This window comes from Scyliorhinus torazame, chromosome 8 (genome assembly GCF_047496885.1).
Source record: "Scyliorhinus torazame isolate Kashiwa2021f chromosome 8, sScyTor2.1, whole genome shotgun sequence".
Classification (NCBI taxonomy): Eukaryota; Metazoa; Chordata; class Chondrichthyes; order Carcharhiniformes; family Scyliorhinidae; genus Scyliorhinus; species Scyliorhinus torazame.
The window spans coordinates 150,205,156-150,229,965 of NC_092714.1; the positions used below are offsets into that span (position 1 = coordinate 150,205,156).

At 47.8% G+C, this 24,810-nt stretch overlaps 1 protein-coding gene across 1 annotated transcript in view; it reads left to right on the forward strand.

The window, feature by feature from the left end:
- Positions 1-21,438, forward strand: part of grk1a (G protein-coupled receptor kinase 1 a) — a 130,373-nt gene extending 108,935 nt beyond the window's left edge. The window contains exons 4-7 of the mRNA XM_072514357.1: positions 13,602-13,685; positions 14,264-14,388; positions 17,083-17,284; positions 19,859-21,438. Coding sequence (XP_072370458.1) covers positions 13,602-13,685; positions 14,264-14,388; positions 17,083-17,284; positions 19,859-20,154 — 707 coding nt within the window. The 3' untranslated portion in view covers positions 20,155-21,438. The remainder of the gene's footprint in view (positions 1-13,601; positions 13,686-14,263; positions 14,389-17,082; positions 17,285-19,858) is intronic.
- The last annotated feature ends 3,372 nt before the right edge of the window (positions 21,439-24,810 follow it).

Consider the following 24,810-nt stretch of genomic DNA (forward strand, 5'->3'; position numbering starts at 1 on the left):
AGGAGGCTCCGGGTGGAGGAGGCTCGGGGTGGAGGAGGCTCCGGGTGGAGGAGGCTCCGGGTGGAGGAGGCTCGGGGTGGAGGAGGCTCAGGGTGGAGGAAGCTCCGGGTGGAGGAGGCTCGGGGTGCAGGAGGCTCAGGGTGGAGGAGGCTCGGGGTGGAGGAGGCTCGGGGTGGAGGAGGCTCAGGGTGGAGGAAGCTCCGGGTGGAGGAGGCTCGGGGTGGAGGAGGCTCAGGGTGGAGGAGGCTCAGGGTGGAGGAGGCTCAGGGTGGAGGAGGCTCAGGGTGGAGGAGGCTCAGGGTGGAGGAGGCTCGGTGTGAAGGAGGCTCGGGGCGGAGGAGACTGGGCGAGGAGGAAACATGAGCTCCATTCTCTCTCCACAGATGCTGTCAGACCTGCTGAGATTATCCAGCATTTCCCGCTTGTGTTTCAAATTGCAGCATCCGCAGTCATTTGCTTTTATTAGATTTGAGAAAGTTGATGCTCCTCCCAACATCTTTTTTCACCCTGACCAGATAAGGGTACCCTGAAGAGCAATAACACAGACTTTAATATAATTAAATGTCCCATTGGAACAACAATTTAAGAGACCGCGACACAAAAGGAGATATTAGGTCTGATGACCAAAAGCTTGTCAAAGTCGTGGGTTTTAAGGAGAGTCTTTAAAGATCGAAAGTGAGATGGAGATGTGTAGGGAGAGAATTCCAGAGCCTGAGACCGAGGTAACTGAAGGTGTGATTATAATCACAGATACTCCAAAGGCCAGAATTAGGGAGACTCAGCGATCGTGGAGTATAATGGAGGAGATTACAGAGGTAGGGAGGGGCGAGGCCCTGAAGGGATTTGAAAATGAGAATTTTAAAATTGAGGTGCAGCTTAACTGGGAGTCAATGTAAAGGGAACAGGATTGTTGTGATTCAGGACGTAGGCAGCAGGGTTTTAGATGAGCTCAGGTTTATGGAGGGGAGAATGTGGGAGAACAGCAAGGAGAAGGTTGGAATAGTCGGGTCTGGAGTAAACAAATAAATGGATGAGGGTTTCAGCAGCGGGTGTGCTGCCACGGGGGTGGAATCGGACCCTCCGGTACAATCTGCATTTTACAGAGCAGCCATCCAGTCACCATGCCACCCACCCTCCCAGTCACAAAAGAACATAAGAACTAGGAGCAGGAGTGGGCCATCGGGCCCCTCGAGCCTGCTCCACCATTCAATGAGATCATGACTGATATTTTGTGGACTCAGCTCCACTTTCCAGCCCGAACACCATAACCCTTAATCCCTTTATTCTTTAAAAAACGATCTATCTTTATCTTAAAAACATTTAATGAAGGAGCCAAAACTGCTTCACTGGGCAAGGAATTCCATAGATTCACAACCCTTTGGGTGAAGAAGTTCCTCCTAAGCTCAGTCCTAAATCTACTTGCCCTTATTTTGAGGCTATGCCCCCTAGTTCTGCTTTCACCCGCCAGTGGAAACAACCTGCCCGCATCTATCCCATCTATTCCCTTCATAATTTTATATGTTTCTATACGATCCCTCCTCATCCTTCTAAATTCCAATGAGTACAGTCCCAGTCTACTCAACCTCTCCTCGTAATCCAACTCCTTCAGCTCTGGGAAATTACCTAGTGAATCTCCTCTGCACACCCTCCAGTGCCAGTATGTCCTTTCTCAAGAAAGGAGACCAAAACTGAACACAATACTCCAGGTGTGGCCTCACTAACACCTTATACAATTGCAGCAGAACCTCCCTAGTCTTAAACTCCATCCCTCTAGCAATGAAGGACAAAATTCCATTCGCCTTCTTAATCACCTGTTGCACCTGTAAACCAACTTTTTGCGACTCATGCACTAGCACACCCAGGTCTCTCTGCACAGCAGCATGTTTTAATATTTTATCATTTAAATAATAATCCCTTTTGCTGTTATTCCTACCAAAATGGATAACCTCACATTTGTCAACATTGTATTCCATCTGCCAGGCCCTAGCCCATTCACTTAACCTATCCAAATCCTTCTGCAGACTTCCTGTATCCTCTGCACTTTTTGCTTTACCACTCATCTTAGTGTCATCTGCAAACTTGGACACATTGCCCTTGGTCCCTAACTCCAAATCATTTATGTAAATTGTGAACAATTGTGGGCCCAACACTGATCCCTGAGGGACACCACTAGCTACTGATTGCCAACCAGAGAAACACCCATTAATCCCACCTCTTTGCTTGCTATTAATTAACCAATCCTCTATCCATGCTACTACTTTCCCCTTAATGCCATGCATCTTTATCTTATGCAGCAACCTTTTGTGTGGCACCTTGTCAAAGGCTTTCTGGAAATCCAGATATACCACATCCATTGGCTCCCCGTTATCTACCGCACTGGTGATGTCCTCAAACAATTCCACTAAATTAGTTAGGCACGACCTGCCCTTTATGAACTCATGCTGCGTCCGCCCAATGGGACAATTTCCATCCAGATGCCTCGCTATTTCTTCCTTGATGATAGATTCCAGCATCTTCCCTACTACCGAAGTTAAGCTCACTGGCCTATAATTACCCGCTTTCTGCCTACCTCCTTTTTTAAACAGTGGTGTCACGTTTGCTAATTTTCAATCTGCCGGGACCACCCCAGAGTCTAGTGAATTTTGGTAAATTATTCACACACCCTCTAACCCACCCAGTCACCATGTCACTCAGTCACCATGTCACCCACCCACCTACCCTCCAACACACCCAGTGTCAACAACCCAGTCACCCAACCACAACCCAGTCACTCGCTCAGTCACCTACCCACAACACAGTCACTCACTCAGTCACCCACCCACAACCCAGTCACTCGCCCAGTCACCCACCCACAACCCAGTCACTCGCCCAGTCGCTCGTCCGTTCAATCATTCACTTGCCCAGTCACATAGAATCATAGAATTTACAGTGCAGAAGGAGGCCATTCGGCCATTCGAGTTCGCACTGGCCCTTGGAAAGAGCACCCCACTTAAGCCCCTCACTCATGCACTCATCCAGTCACTCGCCCAGTCACCTGTCATGTCAATTATTCACCCACCCAGTCACTCGCCTAGTCACTCGCCCAGACACACGCCCAGTCACTCATTCACCCGCTACGACACATGCCCCGTCACTCATTCACTCGCCCAGTCACTCGCCCAGTCACTCATCCATTCACCCGCCAGTCTCTCACCCTGTCACTCGCCCAGTCTCTCACCCAGTCACTTGTCTAGCCACTTATTCACTCGCCCAGTCACTCATTTACCTGCCCAGTCACCCGCCCAGACACTCGTCCATTCACTCGCCCAGTCTCTCACCCAGTCACCTGTCTAGTCACTTATTCATCTGCCCAGTCACCCTCCCAGTCAGTCATTCACCCGCCCAGTCACCTGCCAGTCACTCCAACAGTCACCCTCTCAGTCAGTCATTCACTCGCCCAGTCACTCTCCCAGTCAGTCATTCACTCGCTCAGTCACCCTCCCAGCCAGTCATTCACTCGCCCAGTCACCCTCCCAGTCAGTCATTCACCCACCCAGTCACTCTCCTAGTCACTCGCCAAGTCAGCCATTCACCCGCTGAGTCACTCATCACCTGCCGAGTCACCCTCCCAGTCAGTCATTCACCCGCCCAGTCACCCGCCAGTCACTCCCACAGTCACCCTCCCAGTCAGTCATCCACCCGCCCAGTCACCCACCTACAACCCAGTCACTCGCCCAGTCACTCGCCCAGTCTCTCACCCAGTCACCTGTCTAGTCACTTATTCATCTGCCCAGTCACCCTCCCAGTCAGTCATTCACCCGCCCAGTCACCTGCCAGTCACTCCAACAGTCACCCTCTCAGTCAGTCATTCACTCGCCCAGTCACTCTCCCAGTCAGTCATTCACTCGCCCAGTCACTCTCCCAGTCAGTCATTCACTCGCTCAGTCACCCTCCCAGCCAGTCATTCACTCGCCCAGTCACCCTCCCAGTCAGTCATTCACCCACCCAGTCACTCTCCTAGTCACTCGCCAAGTCAGCCATTCACCCGCTGAGTCACTCATCACCTGCCGAGTCACCCTCCCAGTCAGTCATTCACCCGCCCAGTCACCCGCCAGTCACTCCCACAGTCACCCTCCCAGTCAGTCATCCACCCGCCCAGTCACCCACCTACAACCCAGTCACTCGCCCAGTCACTCGCCCAGTCATTCATTCACCCGCCCAGTCACCCTCCCAGTCAGTCATTCACCCTCCCAGTCACTCGCCCAGTCACCCGTCTAGTCACTCATTCACTCGCCCAGTCAGTCATTCACCCGCCCAGTCACTCGCCCAGTCTCCCGGCCAGTCACTCGTCCAGTCACCCGATCTTACTGGTACTGGGTGAAAATGAGCTTGTGGTTTACTGATGTTTTTAAGACGATAATGGAACTAAATTTTAGCAAGGAATGATCCTATTAATGAATGTAGAACATTGAGATTGAATTGCTGATTTGAACCGTCTATGAAGTGAAATAGAATGAAGGCTGATCCAGTGAGTCTGACTGATCAGCAAAGTGTAAAATGGCGACTGCTACCTCTAGCTGAAATGAGAAAAAGAGAGATTTGCATTTATTTAGCACCTTTCACACCTTTGGGACATTCCCAAGTGTTTTATAGCCAATAATTAACTTTTAACATAAGAACATAAGAACTAGGAGCAGGAATAGGCCATCTGGCTCCTCGAGCCTGCTCCACCATTCAATGAGATCATGGTTGATCTTTTGTGGACTCAGCTCCACTTTCCGGCCCGAACACCATAACCCTTTATCCCTATATTCTTCAAAAAACTATCTATCTTTATCTTTAAAACATTTATTGAAGGAGCCTCAACTGCTTCAATGGGCAAGGAATTCCATAGATTCAGAACCCTTTTTTAGTTGGTTGCAATGTAATAACATAACAGCCAATATGCATACAGCAAGATCCTAGAAGCAGCAACGAGATTGTCATGGAAATTATAATAAAGACTAATGCTTCGAGCTTTGATTCAGGAAATTTATTTGTCACAAATTTGCGGAGAGGGCCGTGTTTGGCTAAATAGCCATTCCACAGTACTCAGAATTATCCAGTTGAAAACCATTATATTTATAGTGTGAAATAAACAGTTATAAAGAAATAAAACCTTGGGAACATACGCAAGAGGAAATACGAATATTTTTCCCTTTGTTTAAAAACAATTCTCGTACTCCTTTGTTATCCTTCGGGAGGACAATCATAATAAGGCCAGGAACAAAATATTACGGAGTATCTTATTCCGTCACCTGACCTTCTAAATTTTGTTCAGAAGCAGTGTTAAAAAAAATATAGTATAACAATCCTATCATGCTTTAAAGTGCCGATTCCTTTAATAGCAACTAGATATTAATGTATGCTCTAAGTGGGCAACTAATCCTCACATTAATTTCCCTTCCACAGAGATGAATTATTGGATAATGGGTTTGAGGTGTTGGCTGAGGGAAAAATATTGACCCGAGGGCAGAGGAGAGCTGCTGACCTCTTCTCCAAATAGAAAGGGAGCAACTTGCAGGCACCAGACAGTGACTTAAAAACACAGAACACACCCAAACCAACTTTCCAAACTCTCCTTGTGCTAATGTGAGGAGTTCAGAATGTTGTGAAATAAGCCTTACAATAGGAGAGAATCTGCAAAATTGGCTTGATGACAGAAAGCAAAGGGATGTTGTAGAGGGTTGTTTTTCAAGCTGGAGGCCTGTGACCAGCGGAGTGCCTCAGGGATCTGTGATGGGTCCACTGTTATTTGTTATTTATATTAATGATTTGGATGAGAATTTAGGAGGCATTGTTAGTAAGTTTGCAGATGACACGAAGATTGGTGGCATAATGGACAAGAAGAAGGTTATCTAGGTTTTGTGAGGGCCACGAAGAATCCAGCACGGGTTTTAAGGATACAAAGTAATAACATTTATTTACAATAACATATATATAACAGCAGCAGCAACTTCCCTTGCTGCACACTCCTTCCTGCTGGTTCCAAACTGGCCAGCTTTATTTATACTAGGAGTTTACTAATGGTTTCTCTGGCCCCCTCATTGGGGAAGCTCATACTCCCACAGGACTGTGGGATTGTCATTAGTCCCCAGCCAATGGTAAGTAGGCAGGTTATAACACTAGGATTGCAACAGAATCTTGATCAATTGGGCCAGTGGGCCGATGATTAGCAGGTGGAGTTTAATGAGCTGATGCATTTTGGGAGATCGAATCGGGGCAGGACCTATTCAGTTAATGGTAGGGTGTTGGAGAGAGTGTTCGACGGAATTAAGGCTGAGTTCTAGAGACTGTGATGAGCTTCAAGGAAAAGTCTTTATTGTTTCACATGCATGTGGGAGACAGAGAGAGCTCGGCCCTGAACGATGCAGGTCCCCCGAGTCAGTGTTTCTCCCAGATTGTACATCGCAAGATCAGTTATACTGTTCAATGTCGTAAGGTTCCGTATTGATATGGTAATTGTTTACTGAATACAGATAGTTTGAAAAACTTCGCAAAACCTTATACTAACATATTGATTTGTTTTACTGAATGCCGGATGGTTCACATAATCTTGTTAAATACAGACATTGTTTGAAACAGTCCCGATAATCGCATCTCCGGACGATTTCTGGCCCTCATTTAGCATGTCAAAAGGAAATTTCAGTTATGAGGAGGTGTTAACGGCCTTCCCTACCTGAATGTCCGAGGATAATGATCTTTCTTGGAGTCTGGCTGTCTCCATGTGGTATCCCTAATTGTGTTGCTAATGAAAATTGGTTTCCCAGACTTTTGCCATTGTGGGTGCTGATGGCCTGTGTGATTGCTGCCTGCCTGGATGTCTTGAGTTAACCCTTCCCTGTTTTCTAGTGAGGTCTGACTTGCTTTTGTGCATTTGTGCCTTTAATTGTGCGATTTAGACAGAATATGAACAGACATGGGAATAAATACATATATCTAAAAGCATGGTCGCCGATATTCCTACAACAAGAGTTATAGAACAAAGAGATCTAGGAGCACAGGTTCATGGCTCCTTTAAAGTGGAGCCACAGGTGGACAGGGTGGTGAAGAAGGTATTCGGCATGCTTGGTTTCATTGGTCAGAACATTGAATACAGGAGTTGGGACGTCTTGCTGAAGTTGTACAAGACATTAGTAAGGCCACACTTGGAATACTGTGTTCAGTTCTGGTCACCCTATTATAGAAAGGATATTATTAAACTAGAAAGAGTGCAAAAAAGATTTACAAGATGCTACCGGGACTTCATGGTTTGAGTTCTGAGAGGCTGGATAGACTGGGCCTTTCTTCCCTGGAGCCTGGTGGCTTAAGGATGAACTTATAGAGGTCTTTGGTCTATAAAATAATGAGGGGCATAGATTTTTTTTAAAAATTTAGAGCACCCAATTCATTAGCGTGGCCAATCCAACTACACTGCACATCTTTGGGTTGTGGGGGCGAAACCCACGCAAACACGGAGAGAATGTGCAAACTCCACACGGACAGTGACCCAGGGCCGGGATTGAACCTGGGACCTCGGCGCTGTGAGGCAGCAATGCTAACCACTGCGCCACCGTGCTGCCCCATGAGGGGCATAGATAAGGTCGATAGTCAACACCTTTTCCCAAAGGTGGGAGAGTCTAAAACTAGAGGGAATAGGTTTAAGGTGAGAGGGGAGAGATACAAAAGGGTCCAGAGGGGCAATTTGTTCCACACAGAGGGTGGTGAATGTCTGGAACGAGCTGCCAGAGGCAGTAGAAGAGGCGGGTACGATTTTGTCTTTTAAGAAGCATTTAGACGACTTCCGGGTGCGGCGATGACCAGCTGAGTCGCACGTTTCGGCACCTCCCGTTGGAACGGACTTTTGGGCTCTTATTAGGAGCCCCAACGGCAATTGAAACGGCCAGAATTACTGTGCGGTAAACTAGAAGGGAATCCCCCCGGATACACATGGAAAAAGGAGAGGATAGCGGCCGGATTGCAGAAGATCCTCTGGAGCAGCGGCACGGAAGGGAAGCTCGAAGCAAGATGGCGTCGGAAGGCGGCCGTTTGTTATGGGGCCCAGAGCAACAAGAGTTCCTGCGGTGCTGTGTGGAAGAGCTGAAGAAGGAGTTGAAGAAGGAGCTGTTGGCCCCGATATTACAGGCGATTGAAGGGCTAAAGGAGGAGCAGAGGACCCAGGAGCTGGAGCTTCGGGTCGTGAAGGCAAAGGCTGCTGAAAACAAAGATGAAATACAGGGCCTGGTGGTGAAGACAGAGACGCACGAGGCACAGTACAAAAGGTGTGTGGAGAGGTTGGAAGCACTGGAGAATAATTCGAGGAGGAAGAATTTAAGAGTCCTGGGTCTTCACGAAGGCGCAGAGGGGGCGGACGTCGGGGCATATGTAAGCACGATGCTTCACTCGCTAATGGGATCGGAGGCCCCAACGGGCCCCTTGGAGGTGGAGGGTGGTTATCGAGTTCTGGCGCGAAGACCAAGGGCTGGAGAAATACCCCGAGCTATAGTGGTGAGGTTTCTCCGCTACAACGACAGAGAGACGGTCCTCAGATGGGCGAAGAAGACTCGGAGCTGTAGGTGGGAGAACGCGGTGATCCGCGTATACCAGGATTGGAGTGCGGAGGTGGCGAGAAGGAGGGCAAGTAAGTTTCAATCGGGCCAAGGCGGTGCTGCACAAAAGGAAGGTTAAATTTGGAATGTTGCAGCCGGCGAGACTGTGGGTCACACACCAAGGGAAGCACCACTACTTTGAGACGGCAGAAGAGGCGTGGACATTCATTGTGGACGAGAAGTTGGAATAGTCTGGCGAGAGAAAGAGCTTCTGGGATAAAGTGGTGGGGTGATTATGTGGGATGAGGAAGGGGAAGGGGGGGGATAATTTTTTCAATTTGTTAATCCTTCGACCCTGTGACTTTTCCCTCTTCCCCTCGTTGGGGGGGAGGGGGGAGCATGAGGAACTGTGGGCGCCGGTGGGAAGGAAAGGGGAAGGAGAAGGGAAATGCGCCATTAGGGGCGGGGCCGAGTGGGAAACGCGGGCTTTGCTCCCGCGTTATGATAATTGTGGTGGGAACAGGGACGCAGGAAGGAGGGGGCCTCGCACAGTGGGGGGCCGAGGGCAAAGGGGGAAGCCGAGGTCAGCCAGAGTTCGCTGACTTCTGGGAGCAACATGGGGGGTGCAACTACGCTAGAGGAGGATCTAGCGGAGGGGGGAGGGGGAGTTAACTGGGTTGCTGCTGCCAAGGAGAAGGGGAGCTGTTATGGGATGGGGTGGTCGAGACGGGGGGGCACCGTCGGTGGGATATACAGGTACGTGGGAACCGGGTGAGGAGCTGGTATAAAAAAGGGGATGGCTAGTCGACAAGTGGGGGGGGGTAAAGAGCCCCCCAACCCGGCTGATCAAGTGGAACGTGAGAGGGCTGAACGGGCCGATTAAAAGGGCACGGGTACTCGCACACCTAAAGAAATTAAAGGCAGATGTGGTTATGTTGCAGGAGACGCACTTGAAACTGATAGACCAGGTCAGACTACGTAAAGGATGGGTGGGGCAGGTTTTTCATTCGGGTTTAGATGCGAAGAATAGGGGGGTGGCTATCCTAGTGGGGAAACGGGTATTGTTTGAGGCAAAGACCATAGTGGCGGATAGTGGGGGTAGATATGTGATGGTGAGTGGCAGATTGCAAGGGGAGGCAGTGGTTCTGGTGAACGTATACGCCCCGAACTGGGATGATGCAAACTTTATGAGGCGAATGTTGGGGCGTATCCCGGACCTGGAGGCGGGAAAGTTGGTAATGGGGGGGAGACTTCAATACGATGCTTGATCCAAGGCTGGACTGGTCGAGGTCCAGGACCGGGAGGAGGCCGGCAGCAGCCAGGGTGCTCAAGGACTTCATGGAGCAGATGGGAGGAGTAGACCCCTGGAGATTTATTAGGCCTAGGAGTAAGGAGTTCTCATTTTTCTCCCATGTTCACAAGGTATACTCACGGATAGACTTTTTTGTCTTGGGAAGGGCACTGATTCCGAAGGTGACAGGGACGGAGTATACGGCCATAGCCATTTCGGACCACGCTCCACATTGGGTTGATCTGGAGGTAGGAGAGGAAAAAGAACAGCACCCACTCTGGAGAATGGATATGGGCTTATTGGCAGATGAGGGGGTATGTCTAAGGGTGAGGGGGTGTATCGAAAGGCACTTGGAGCTTAATGAAAACGGAGAGGTTCAGGTGGGAGTGGTCTGGGAGGCGTTGAAGGCAGTGGTCAGAGGGGAACTGATATCCATAAGGGCACATAAAGGGACGCAAGAGGGTAAAGAAAGGGAGCGATTGTTGAGAGAACTTCTGAGGGGGGACAGGCAATATGCAGAGGCACCGGAGGAGGGACTGTACAGGGAAAGACAAAGGTTACATGTGGTATTTGACCTGCTGACCACGGGTAAGGCAGAGGCACAGTGGAGGAGGGCACAGGGTGTACAGTATGAGTATGGAGAGAAGGCGAGTCGGCTACTGGCCCACCAATTGAGGAAGAGGGGAGCGGCGAGGGAGATAGGTGGGGTGAGAAACGAGGAGGGAGAGATGGAACGGGGAGCGGAGAGAGTAAACGGGGTGTTCAAGGCATTCTATGAGAGTTTATATAAGGCTCAGCTCCCGGAAGGGAAGGAGGGAATGATGTGTTTCCTGGATCAGCTGGAATTCCCGAAGGTGGAGGAGCAGGAGAGGGCGGGGCTGGGAGCACAGATTGAGATGGAGGAGGTGGTAAAGGGGATTGGGAGCATGCAGGCGGGGAAGGCCCCGGGACCGGATGGGTTCCCGGTGGAACTTTATAGGAAATATATGGACCTACTGGCCCCGCTCTTGACGAGAACCTTTAATGAGGCCAGGGAAAGGGGGAAGTTGCCCCCGACTATGTCGGAGGCGACGATATCGCTACTTTTGAAGAAGGAAAAAGACCCACTGCAGTGTGGGTCCTACAGGCCAATTTCCCTTTTGAATGTAGATGCTAAGCTCCTGGCCAAGGTGATGGCGACAAGGATAGAGGATTGTGTCCCGGGAGTGGTCCATGAGGATCAAACTGGGTTCGTTAAGGGGAGACAGCTGAACACGAACATACGGAGGCTGCTAGGGGTGATGATGATGCCCCCACCAGAGGGGGAGGCGGAGATAGTGGCGGCGATGGACGCCGAGAAAGCATTCGACAGAGTGGAGTGGGATTATCTGTGGGAAGTGTTGAGGAGATTTGGCTTTGGAGAAGGGTTTATTGAATGGGTACAACTGCTATATAGGGCCCCGGTGGCAAGTGTGGTCATGAACAGGCAGAGGTCTGACTACTTCCGTCTTTATAGAGGGACGAGGCAGGGGTGTCACCTGTCTCCGTTACTGTTTGCATTAGCAATTGAGCCCTTGGCCATAGCACTGAGGGGCTCCAGGAAGTGGAGAGGAGTACTCAGGGGAGAAGCACATCGGGTATCATTGTATGCAGATGACTTATTGCAGTATGTTGTGGACCCGGTGGAGGGGATGCCAGAGATAATGCGGACACTCAGGGAGTTTGGGGAATTCTCGGGGTATAAATTGAATATGGGGAAGAGTGAGTGCATTCGGGGGAGCAGAGCAGGGGAATAGATGATCTACCGCTGAGGAAGGTAGCAAGAGATTTCCGGTACTTAGGGATTCAGATAGCCAGGAGTTGGGGAATCTTACATAGGCTTAATCTAACACGATTGGTGGAACAGATGGAGGAGGATTTTAAGAGATGGGACATGGTGCCCCTGTCACTGGTGGGTAGGGTGCAGGCAGTCAAAATGGTAGTCCTCCTGAAATTCCTTTTTGTGTTTCAGTGCCTCCCGGTGATGGTCACGAAGGCTTTTTTCAAGAAAATCGAGAAAAGTGTTATGAGTTTTGTGTGGGCTGGGAAGACCCCGAGAGTGAGGAGGGGGTTTTTGCAGCGTAGCAGGGATAGGGGGGGACTGGCACTACCGAGCTTAAGTGAGTACTATTGGGCCGCCAATATCTCAATGGGAGTAAGTGGATGGGAGAAGGGGAGGGAGCGGCGTGGAAGAGATTGGAGATGGCGTCCTGTAAAGGAATCAGCCTACAAGCACTGGCGACGGCGCTGTTGCCGTTCTCCCCGAAGAAATACACCACAAGTCCAGTGGTGGAGGCAACACTGAAAATTTGGGGGCAGTGGAGACGGCATAGGGGAATGACGGGAGCCTCGGTGCGGTCCCCGATAAGAAATAATCATAGGTTTGTCCTGGGGAGAATAGATGGGGGATTTAGAGCTTGGCAGAGAGCTGGGATTGTGCAACTGAGGGATCTGTTCTTAGACGGGACGTTTGCGAGTCTGGGAGCGCTGACGGAAAAGTATGGGTTGCCCCAAGGGAATGCATTTCGGTATATGCAACTGAGGGCCTTTGCGAGGCAACAGGTGAGGGAATTCCCGCAGCTCCCGACGCAGGAGATTCAGGATAGAGTGATCTCGGGGACATGGGTGGGGGATAGTAGGGTGTCGGATATATACAGGGAAATGAGAGACGAGGGGGAGATCATGGTGGATGAGCTGAAGGGAAAATGGGAAGAAGAGCTGGGGGAAGAGATTGAGGAGGGGCTGTGGGCAGATGCCCTACGTAGGGTAAACTCTTCGTCCTCGTGCGCCAGGCTTAGCCTGATACAATTCAAGGTTTTGCACAGGGCACATATGACCGGAGCAAGGCTCAGTAAATTTTTCGGGGTAGAGGATAGGTATGGGAGATGCTCGAGGAGCCCAGCAAACCACACCCACATGTTTTGGTCATGCCCGGCACTGCAGGGGTTCTGGGTGGGGGTGGCGAATGTGCTTTCGAAGGTGGTGGAGATCCGGGTCGAGCCAAGCTGGGGGTTGGCTATATTTGGGGTTGCAGAAGAGCCGGGAGTGCAGGAGGCGAGAGAGGCTGATGTTTTGGCCTTTGCGTCCCTAGTAGCCCGGCGAAGGATATTGCTTATGTGGAAGGAAGCCAAACCCCCGGGCGTGGAGACCTGGATAAATGACATGGCAGGGTTTATAAAACTAGAACGGATAAAGTTTGTACTAAGGGGTTCGGCTCAAGGGTTCACCAGGCGGTGGGAACCGTTCATTAACTACCTCGCAGAACGATAAAGGAAATGGGAAGGTAACAGCAGCAACCCGGGGGGGAGGGGGGGCTCAGGTGGGTCCTCAGGGGTGTTTTTGTATAGATATTTGTACTTGGTTATGTATACTGGATTATTTGATTTTATTATTTGGGAGAGCTATTATTTTTGTTATGGCAGTTGCCATTTAGTTTATATATTATTTATCTATCTGTTAAAAAACGGTCACTGTTATTTATATTGTTTTATTGTTGTAAAAAGGAAAAATCTTTGTATGGTTTTGTTTGGCCGAAAAATTTGAATAAAATATATTTTTTTTAAAAAGAAGCATTTAGACAGTTATTAGGAAAGATGGTTGTAGAGGGATATGGGCCAAATGCGGGCAAATGGAACTAGCTTAGTGGTAAAAACTGGGAGGCTTGGACAAGTTGGGCCGAAGGGCCTGTTTCCATGCTGTAAACCTCTGTGACTCTAACAGTTCTGCTGTAACTGGTTATGTTTCAGGTCATGTGAGAATCTCTGACCTTGGACTCGCTGTGGAATTGGCCGATGATCAAACCAGGATCAAAGGTTATGCAGGAACTCCAGGTGCACATCATAATTCTTCCTCTGCAGTGGGAATGCAGGAGAGCAGGGGGAGGGAGAGAGAGAGGGTGGAAGAGGAAGGGCAAGAGATGGAGGGGAGAGAGGGAATGGAGGGGGGGGGGGAGATGGACAAGAGGGAGACAGATGGTGAAGAGGAGAGGAGGAAGAGAGAGAGAGATGGAAGGAAAGAGGGAGAGAGAAGCGGAGAGAGATGGGGGAGAGATGGAGAGAGTGAGAGATCGGATCAGAGGAGGGAAAGGGAGGGAGGGGAGAGAGGGAGTGGTAGAGACAGAGGGAAGGTGAGAGGGAGATGGAGAGGGGGGCGATGAAGGGAAAGAGGGAGAGAGCAGGAGAGCGAGATGAGGGAGGGTGAGAGACGGAAAGAGTGAGACATCAAGAGAGCAGGAGGTAAAAGGAGAGAGAGCAGTAGGAAATAGAGAGAAAGGGAGAGGGAAGAGAGAGGGAGGCGTGGTGTGGGGTTTGGTGGGTGTGGGTGACCATGTTTCCAGATCTTTCTGGGGTTTCAGCAGTTAGAATGGTGGATTTCCATTGGGTAATGATCTGTTATGTTTCAATTTCAGGTTTCATGGCGCCAGAGTTGCTTAAAGGTTTGGAGTACGATTACTCTGTTGATTATTTTACGTTGGGAGTCACATTGTATGAGATGATTGCAGCCAAGGGTCCATTCAGATATCGGGGGGAACATGTAAGGACATCGTAAGATAATCTTTAGTTAACCCTGTGTCATGGGAGTGTCCCTTTAAGAAATGTTTTGCCTTATCACATGGCTTCAGTGATGCCATTGTGTGGGTGGAGCTGGGCTGTGGTCCTGGGTTTTACCTTCGCTTTGGTTTGGGGCTGTTTTGTGGCTCTGAGATTTTTGCTTTTGTTTTCACATATGGCTGCTGAATTCAATCAGAGAAGTCTTGTCCTCTCTCTCTCTGCATTTTAAAAGCTGTTTCCAGATTACTTGATAACTTGAAAAGAAATAATTGTTATCTGGAAGAAATTCAAACCTACTGTTTTGGAAAGGACACAACAGCATCTAAACCAGGTCTTGAGTGCTGTGTGCTGAGTCACACCTTTGAAAAGGGTTTTCTGGTTTATGGGATCTTGTTATTAAATTGGAACAGTTTAAGGGGGAAATTTATTAAGGGTTATATACAGAGTACTGTAACAGTGTGGGGTATTTATGCTTGTAGTTGATAAAAATGCCTACTGAGTGTGTTTATAAAAATGTTAACTAAATTCTTAAAATAAACTTTGTTTTTGATTAAAAATGCTGAAAGGCCTCTGTTGGATAACACCTGAAAGACAGGCTCTTGTGCTCCTCGGAACCAAAATTAATGAACAGTTGTAGGTCAGGTGAACTCCATAATATACTTTGGTGTTTTCTAAACCCTGGCCTATAACACCTGCTACATAAAACCCTGTTACGTACAAACCTCCATTACCCACAACCCATTATACAGAAATCCCTGTATGCATGACCCCTATTACACACATCCCGTTATACAGAAACTCCAGTTACACACAACCCTCATTACTCAGAAACTTCAATGTGTTCGTGATTTGAATGCCACATTTCTGACTGCCTCTCCCGCCCCATACCTGTTGACTCTCTAACTCAGCCTTGAATAGCTTCAATGACCCAACATTCACTGTTCTCTGAGGTAGAGAAATCCAAAGGTTGAATGACCCTCTGAGAGAATAAATTCCTCCTCGTTTCCATCTGTCGTGATTTTAGTCCTTATTTCAAGAATAATCAGGACAAAAGTAAACATTGCAACTGTCCTTTATTGCTTCAGCAATCGAACAAAAAGCATGGATCCTGTGACCCCATAATGCAATGGTTTGCAAAGTACAGTAAGACATACAACATATTCCTCCCCCCTTCTCACAAATGTCAGTTTAACAAAACATTTTCTGAATTGTGGAAATGGATAGACTGCCTTAAGGTTCACCTTAACTATTTAGTTCCATTGTATGGGCCGGGATTCTCCGAAATCCCGGCCAAGTGTTGACGCCAGCGTCAAAACCGTCACGGGTGACGCTGGTGTCAATGGGCCTCCAGGCCCAGGCATTCACCCCTTCCTCGGGGGCTAGAACGGCGGCAGAGTGCTGTGCGCTGCTTCGGCACCGAAAGCTGGCGTGCCACGGCCCGCGCGGGTCCACGTATACGCTAGCCATGGCCGGCGTGGGTCCACGCATGCGCGTCACGGCTGTCGCCGCACCGTCCCCCGGGCAATATGGCGGAGCCCTACAGGGGCATGGCGCGGAGAAACATAGGCTTCCCCCGGAATGAGCCCGCCAGCCGATCAGTTTTCCCCGATCGCGGGCCTGGCCATCGTAGATGCCCCCCCCGGAGTCGGCTCCCCCCGCCCCCACGAGGATGGCCCCCACAGCCAGAATGACGTGGTCCTGCCAGGTAGGACCATACGCAAACGACGCCGACAGGCACTCGGCCCGTCGAGCGCGGAGTATCGCTGGGGGGGGGGGGGGGGGCGCTTTTAATGGCCCCGACCGGCGCTGTGGCGGAGATTCTCTGGTCGCCGGAGAATCGGCGGACCGGCGGCGGAGCAGTGTGGCTGGATTTACGCGCCTCCCCGACTCCTTTCTTTGGCCAGGTCTGTCTCTGGTGAAGTGTTGATTTTTTTATAGTTCTGTAATTCTCCTGCTGTGCTCCTTCTTGGATCTTTCATTGCCCTCCTTTTGGGGTCTTTTGTAGTCTCCTTCTGTTCCTTAATCTATAGAATCAATATAGCGCAGAAGGAAGCCATTCGACCCAACGAGTCTGCAACGACCTTCCAAAAGAGCACCCCACCCAGGCCTACTCAACTACCATATCCCCCTAACCCCACCTAACCTTTTGACACTAAGGGGCAAGGTAGCATGGGCAATCCACCTAAACCACACCTCTTTGGACACTAACGGGCAATTTAGCATGGCCAAACCATGTAACCTGCACACCTTCGGACTGTGGGAGGAAACTGGAGCACCTGAAGGAAACCCTTCGCAGACATGGGGAGAAAGTGCAAACTCCAAACAGTCACCCGAGGTCGGAATTGAACCCAGGTCCCTGGTGCTGTGAGGCGGCAGTGCTAACCACTGCGTCACATTAGGGTAAACAAGGAAAAACTGTTTCCGATGTTGGATGGGTCAGAAAGCAATGCAGCATGGGGAAACGTTAATTTTTACCCCATAAGTTGCTGTGATTTGGAATGGGCAGCCTCAAAGATTGAATAATAGCTTTCTAAAGTACATTGAATAAATATTGGAAGGGTAAGAGATTACAGAGACATAGGGAAACACCACAGGAGTGGGAATCATTGGTACCTCTGTCAAAGATGGATTATGTTGTACTTTGCACAATTATCTCGGTTTTCTGTCCTGTCACCAGGTTGAGAACAAGGAGGTGAAGCGGCGGATTTTGAATGACCCGGCGACTTATAGTGAAAAGTTCAGCGAGCCGAGCAAATTATTTTGTGAGGCCTTGCTGGAGAAAGATCCTGAAAAACGCCTTGGATTTAAGAATGAAGGTTGCGATGAAATAAAGGCCCATCCTTTCTTTAAGAATATTAACTGGAGAAAACTTGAAGCTGGTAAAGTATAAAAATCAACTTCTTTAATTCTGCAATTTTGTGAGGCATTGGGATCACATTTTTATGAGAGCCCTAGTCTAGAACTTCCTCCAATAATATTCCAAAATACGGTTCAGAATCTATCCTGTGAATGTCGGACTGTTTCACCTTGACACAAGCCCACATTTGCGTTAACTGAGGCAAGAGGTGCCAAGGATAAAATTTGTGTTTTCTTACTAAAGGCCCAAGAAGTGAAGACAATTCAGAATGAGGTACAGCAAAGATGTCAGGAATGTGTGTGGGCGTATGGGTATATGGAACCGGATATCCCAGCTATGATAGTGGGAGAATAACTATATTGGACTTTCTCAGTTTTGGCACTAGTTAATGAGGAGCACTTTTCCAGATCAAATGGATTGTGTATGTATTTGTCGCATCCAAATTCAATGCCTACATCAGTGACGAGTGCTCCTTCTGGTTTTATTAGAACGCAAGAGCATTTCAGGGGGAGTTAAGTGTCAGCCACATTGCTGTGGGTCTGTAGCCATGTATAGCCCAGATTGGATAAGGACGACTGATTTCTCTTCTTGAAGGATATTAGAACTATAGAACCATAAAAAACATTTGTCGCAGAAAGAGGTGTTTGTGTCTGTGCCAACTAAAAAGAAACTAGCTGTATCATTCTAATCCTACCTTTCAGCGCATGGTCCATAGGCTTATGGGTTACAGCACCTTGAGTGCAGATCCAGGTACCCTTTCAATGAGTTGAGAATTTCTGCCTCAACTACCAATCCGGGCAGTGAATTCCAGATATCCACCGCCCTCTGGATGAAAAAGTTTTTCCTAATTCTTGGGTTCTTAATAAGTCCAAAGATTTGCAGGTTAGGTGGATTGGCCATATTAAATTGCCCCTTAGTGTCCAAAAGGGTAGCTGGGGTTATGGGGATAGGGTGGGGATGTGGGCCAAGGTAGGGTGCTCTTTCGGAGGGTCGGTGCAGACTCATTGGGTTGAATGACCTCTTTCTGAATTGTAGAGATTCTATGGTCCTATGATTCTAATATCCCCTCCAATCCTTCTACCAATCACCTTAAAGCTGTACCTTCTGGTAATTAAGCCCTTCCCTAGCAGGGGGGGGAGAGGGGGGGTGGGGGGAGGGGGGGGGGAGGAGAGCAGGGGGGAGGGCGTGGGAGGGGAAGTTGGGGGTGGGGAGGGGGTGGATTTCAGCAGCTCTGGCATCATCTGAGAGATAAACTGGAGACTGGATTCTCCGCCCCACATTTTTGTCCCGACCCGCTAGCGGGATTCTCCGTTACGCCGGCCGGTTAATGGGGTTTCCCATTGTAGGGCAGCCCCACGCCGTCGGGAAACCCCCGGGTGCTGGCAAAATGGAGAATCCTGCCCAGGGTCTAGAAGCATCTGTGGAGAGTGGAACAGAGTTTTTGAGTCCAATAGTCAAATCCATGGACGTGAATCCTTAACTTTGTTTTCCTTTTCACAGATGCTGCCACCTAGTGAGGTTTTCCAGCATTTTGTTTTTATTTCATATTTCCAGCATCTGCAGTATTTTGCTTTTATTATCTATATCTGTCTGTTAAATAGCAGCTGAAGTTATTAGATAGAGCCCAGTATCAAGATCCTAAAGGATATATAGTTTGTAACACTCCTATCGAGGTCAGATCATGGGCAGCACTGTGGATAGCACAATTGCTTTACAGCTCCAGGTTCCCAGGTTCAAATCCTGACTTGAGTCACTGTCTGTGCGGAGTCTGCACATCCTCCCCGTGTGTGCGTGGGATTCCTCCGGGTGCTCCGGTTTCCTCCCACAGTCCAAAGATGTGCGGGTTGTGGATTGGCCATACTAAATTGCCCATAGTGTCCAAAATTGCCCTTAGTCTTGGGTGGGGTTACTGGGTTATGGGGATAGGGTGGAGCTGTGGACCTTGGGTAGGGAGCTCTTTCCAAGAGCCGGTGCAGACTCGATGGGCCGAATGGCCTCCTTCTGCACTGTAAATTCTATAATTCTATGATCATTAAGCACAAGATTCAGCCCTAGGCCTGAATTGAATGGGAATTGTTGGCAGGAGAAACAATGGCCAGGCATCACAATTGCAGACAATAAGGTTTGCAGCTGTGGAGTGTTTGTTCTGTAAAAGAAGTTTAACAATATTCACACATAAATGTATTTATATTGTGTACAGAATAAAGACACAAAGGCCCTACATTTATATAACATCTGAGAAATGTCTCAAGGTAACTCCCCCAAATTGCTTTAGAATTGTAGTCCCTGTTGCTATGTGGGCTAAACGCCAGCAGCTAAATGTTACACAGCAAGCCTCCACAACAGCAGTTCAATTGTTTCACTTGTTGGTGCTGGTTGAAGAAGGGGCAGTGGACCAGAAAACTGGGAGAACTCCCTCTAGTGGAACTTTGGAATCTTCAGAGAGCCCAGGCCAAAAGCTCTGGTACTCAGGGCAGTACTCTCTCGGAGTTGTACGGGACTCTCATTCGAAAGGGGAAGTGTAGGATTTTCAACAGGAAAATCATGGGGTGTATTAATGTTGATCACTGTTGATTCTTTGCCCGGTCCCTTGCAGGTATACTCCTACCTCCATTTACGCCAGACTCTAAAACAGTGTATGCAAAGGACATTCAAGATGTGGGCGCTTTCTCAACTGTGAAAGGCATTAACCTTGAAGACGCAGACAAGGTTTTTTTTGATGAATTTGCGACTGGTAACATCCCTATCCCGTGGCAAGAGGAGATGATCGAAACTGGCATCTTTGATGAGCTCAATGTGTGGGGGGTTAATGGTGTATTACCAAATGATCTAAGGAGAGAATCCATTCTGGAGGCACCGCCCTCCAAATCAGGAGTGTGTTCCATTTCTTAAACGGGCAAATACATTGTTGCAGGTTCTACATTTTAAAGAATAGCGGGCTAAGATGTACAAATTGAAGCATAAGTCAACAGATCCTGTTAAAAGTTTGATATCTCTGTAATACTGTAGTGAGCCTCAGGCATTGTTCGTTAAATTGTCAGATCCTAGTATTAGTTTAAACTAATCACTGGGCACGCAGGTCAATCAGGAACATTGGCAAAATATTGTGGCCCAATCCCAGTAGCCGTGATGGTCAATTTCCTCATCCATTAATCCCATCTTGGCTTCTATATTGCTCACTCCATGTTTCCTCTAGGGCTTGCACTAAACTGTGGGCCACCCTCTTTACCTCCCCCCAAGTCCTTTAACTTCATGCTCTCTATTGTGAGAATGAATCCTAGCAACATCACAAAGATCATTACCAAAAGGCCAGTATGGGTGGCGGGATTTGGGGTGATGTTTTCAGCCTCCGTTTTATCAAGGAACCTTATCATTCAAAGATTTCAAAAATAATCCTGTTGTACAAAAGATAAGTTTTGCCGGTAAATAGCCTGGTAACATTTTAATAGTGGTTTAAAATCTCTGCTTTACTTGGAAGAACAATGTTTTAATTAAAAGCCTCAATCTGGATTTAAAGCAGATAAATTATTACATTTTTTTAAATTTAGGAATTCAGGAAGATTTTTTTTACACGCAAACCTGAAGTAATGTTGCACGCAATCGTTTCATTCCAAGAATTGCTTTGGGAAGCGATTGCTACAGCTAGGGTTAGAGACAATGTGCATGATTAAATATGTCTGAAGACTTTCCATATCTGTATCATTCTTATAATCTTAAAGGTCTGAGGTTTGGAAATCTGGCTAATGTTGTAGCCCGCATCTCACCGGCCCTCCTACATGTCTAGTGAGGCTCCGATCTCGAGCCGAAATGGATTATCTTTTGCCCTTGTTGGACTACAGTTAACTGTGGGAATGAAAGACTGTCACAATCAGGGGAATCGAATTACTGAGATCAAATGGTAGTGGATAATGCAAGATCATTCAATGTGGTCAGAGGGCAGTTGTAACTAGATAGATTACTTGCCCACTTATTAAGATTAATTTATTTGTTATAATGGATTAATAGAATGTGGAGGGCATAATTAAAACCAAATATAATAGGAAGGCATTGAATTCTAAAGCACTGTAAATCTTTTGTATTTCAATGGAAGACAGATAATATTTCTATGGAAGACAGAGAATAATGTGTCTGTGTTAAAAGGACTTCTGACCTTCAATAAAAGCTATTCTGCATGGACCGATTGTATATGATGTTTCAAACAGTAGAACTTGGATGCAGGCTTTTCAGACTGCACTGGGCCTCACTCATAAAAAAATCTGTCCAGGGTGGCAGATGGAAAAATTGTCGAGAGTTCACCGTCGGTACTAAACTGACAGCAGCTGCGGGAATCTTCAGGCTAGTTCAATGGCAGGTGGTCCATTTGGTTTTATTCTTTTTCAACCTTTTGGTGGGAGTTTAGTAGAATTGAGTGACCTGCTGGGCCATTGCGGAGGGCACTTCAAATTCACCCATATTGCTGTGTATCTGCAGTCACATGTAGGCCAGACCGGGTAAGGACAGATTTCATTCACTGAAGATTAGTGAACCAGGTGGGTTATGACAATCTGGTAGTTTCTGGCCATTTTAACTGAGACAATAGCTTTTTATCCTCGGTTTATTAATTGTTTGCTTGAATTCAAATCCCACCAGTCGCCACGGTGAGGTAAACTGGTGTCTCCTTGCCCCATATCGTACTTGTCTAGGAACAGTACCATTATGCGACCATCGCCACACATTCACGTTGTGCAAGGTTAAACAGGTTCATACTTGGAGAGGGAGAGTACTGTATAGTTCTGGCCGATATATTATGAAAAGAGGCACTTGAGAAGGTGCAAAATATATATATTTACTAGAATACCAGAACTGAGATTATACCCATCAGGAATGACTGAATACTTTGGAACTCTCTTCTCCTGTAAAGACTTGAGGAGAGACCCGTTGGAGGTTAACATTATGAAGGGTTTCATGAGGTACATGTAGAAATGTTTCACTGTGCAAGTGCAAAAGTAGGGGCCATAAATTCAAGATCGTCACTAATGAATCCAATGAGGAAAAGAGTAACTTCTTTCCCGAAGGTGATTAGAATGTGGAACTTGCCACAACATGGAATGGTTGAGACAATTAGCCTAAAATGAGACAATAATCAGGGGGCATAGGTTTAAAGTAATTGGTAGAAGGGAACAAGAGGGGGCGGGGATGGAAGAGACACTTACTCACTGAGGCCAGGAATAAACTGCCTGGAGAGTGGTAGAGGCAAAATCATCCTACCTGGAAACATTGTGACCTTGAGTTGGAAAGTGGGATTAAGAGGTCATCAAGACAATGTGTGCACCATCATCAATTTTCAATTTTTCTATTTGTTTAAAGCGAAGCTGGATAAACACACAAGGGAGAATAGGCTGTGTCAGAACTAGTGGGTGGCACAGTGGTTAGTACTGCATCCTCAGCGGCAGGGACCCGGGTTTGATTCCGGTCTTGGGAGATTGTGTGGTGTCTGAATGTTCTCCCCATGTCTGTGTGGGTTTCCCCCCTCAGTCCAATTGTGCAGATTAGGTGGGGTTTCGGGGATAGGGCGGGGGAGTGGGCCTAGGTAGGGTGCTCATTCAGAGTGGCCTACTACCAGCAAGTTTTTTCTGAAGGAGCTCTATTTTAAAAAAACATGAAGACAGGTCTCGTAGAGCATGAATAGTTAGGCCAAAGAGGCCTGTTTGTGTGTGACATATTCAACGTAATTCTGGGCTATATTCTCAAGCAATGATAGATTTCAAGGATAAAGGCAGAGACAAACAGGTTTAGCCACACAAAATCAGGTAGCAGCAATGGGGTACAAAGTATCTATGAATCAAACAGATGACTATCCGGTCATTTCATCTTTCTCAATACATTGTTACTGGAAAGAGGTCAACCTTGTGCTGCTTCAACATAGGTCCCCAGCAAGTTACATGAACGAGGAGAGCACCTCAAAGCTGACAAAATGCTGGAACATTTCTGTGAAGCAACATTAGGAAAACAAAAGTCCTACTACACAATTCTTGATTATTCGGCAAAGAAACAATATCCAGCTAGCGGCCTCAGTTGCCATGGAATGTGCATGGCAGCCAAGAGGGAGGCAGCAATATTATGTTCTTGGCTGCTTTGCACAGTGTGGCAATGTGCTAGGCTGGAGCACAAACATGAGTTGCAAGGTTTCATTACAGGCACAAGACGAATGCAGAGGAAGAGAAATTAACTGAAGGCAAGTTTCCCAATGCTGAAGGAATGAACTACTGTGGGCAGCACGGTAGCATAGTGGTTAGCACAATTGCTTCACAGCTCCAGAGTCCCAGGTTCGATTCCTGGCTTGGGTCACGGTCTGTGCGAAGTCTGCAGGTTCTCTCCATGTGTGCATTTCCTCCAGGTGCTCCGGTTTCCTCCCACAGTCCAAAGATGTGCAGGTTAGGTGGAGTTACGGGGATAATGTGGGGGTTGGGCCTAGGTAGGGTGCTCTTTCAGAGGGTTGGTGCAGACCCAATGGGCCGAATGGCCTCCTGTAATGTAGGGATCCTCTGAGGAGAAAGAAATATATGTATATACTGTTGGGTCTAGATGAAGGATTGGAGGAAGCTTGCATGGAGCAGAAATACCTATGCAGTTACTGTGCTGTAAATACTATACAATGCACTCCACCAAGACATACAGATGGTTAGTGAAATTTTCTCAAGGTCTAACATATAGACAAACCAGCTTACACCATATTTGCCACTGCGTCATGGCAATAAAAATGACGCGGTCTCCAACCAGGCAGATATTAAAATAAACAACCTGTTTTTCCTATTCAAAAGAACAGTACCCCAAAAGCACTACCTTGTGCCCAAATATCTGCGGGTCAAGAATCTTCCTGCTCAGTCACCTGAAGGAAGACCCATGGCAGAAACTCACAACTCTCGAGTAGGCATCATCCTCGAACTGAGAGACTGCTGCTGTGGACCACCCCAAATCACTTACATATTTCTTGGCTTAACCAGTTTGAAATGATCATCCACTCCTGATGAGACTTTTGAGTTATACTTGCACTTTAGTAATGATATGCACCCACATCATAATGGCCCAACAGGAAAGTGGCAGCATCAATACGACCCAAGTCTTATAGGAGATAGAGTGATAAACCGTGACCTCTAGCTCATAATGAAATCAGCTAGCCCAATATAAACTTGCGTGATGTCTCCAGCATTTTCGTCAAATTGGCAAAACAAGATTCAGTCTATTGGCACTTTGCTGAAAGAGGCTTGAGAGATTTTGGTTGCTGCTTGACATTGTCTGTGCCCAAGCCCAGGATCTTTGCTCGTGTCTGTGCCCAAGCCCAGGATCTTTGCTTGTAACACTTTACTCAGTCGGCTCCATTTTGATATCTTCATAATTCAACATCTAAAATTATCCTTCCTTAATTGTCTCATTGCTGAAAGACAGAACTGAAATCTCAGATTAACCTGGGGCCCATCACAACTTGCTCTTTATTCTGTGACGTAAAATGGAGAACAAATAGGAAGCTAAGACACAAGGAAAGGAAAATCGCAGGGTATCATTCTAGTG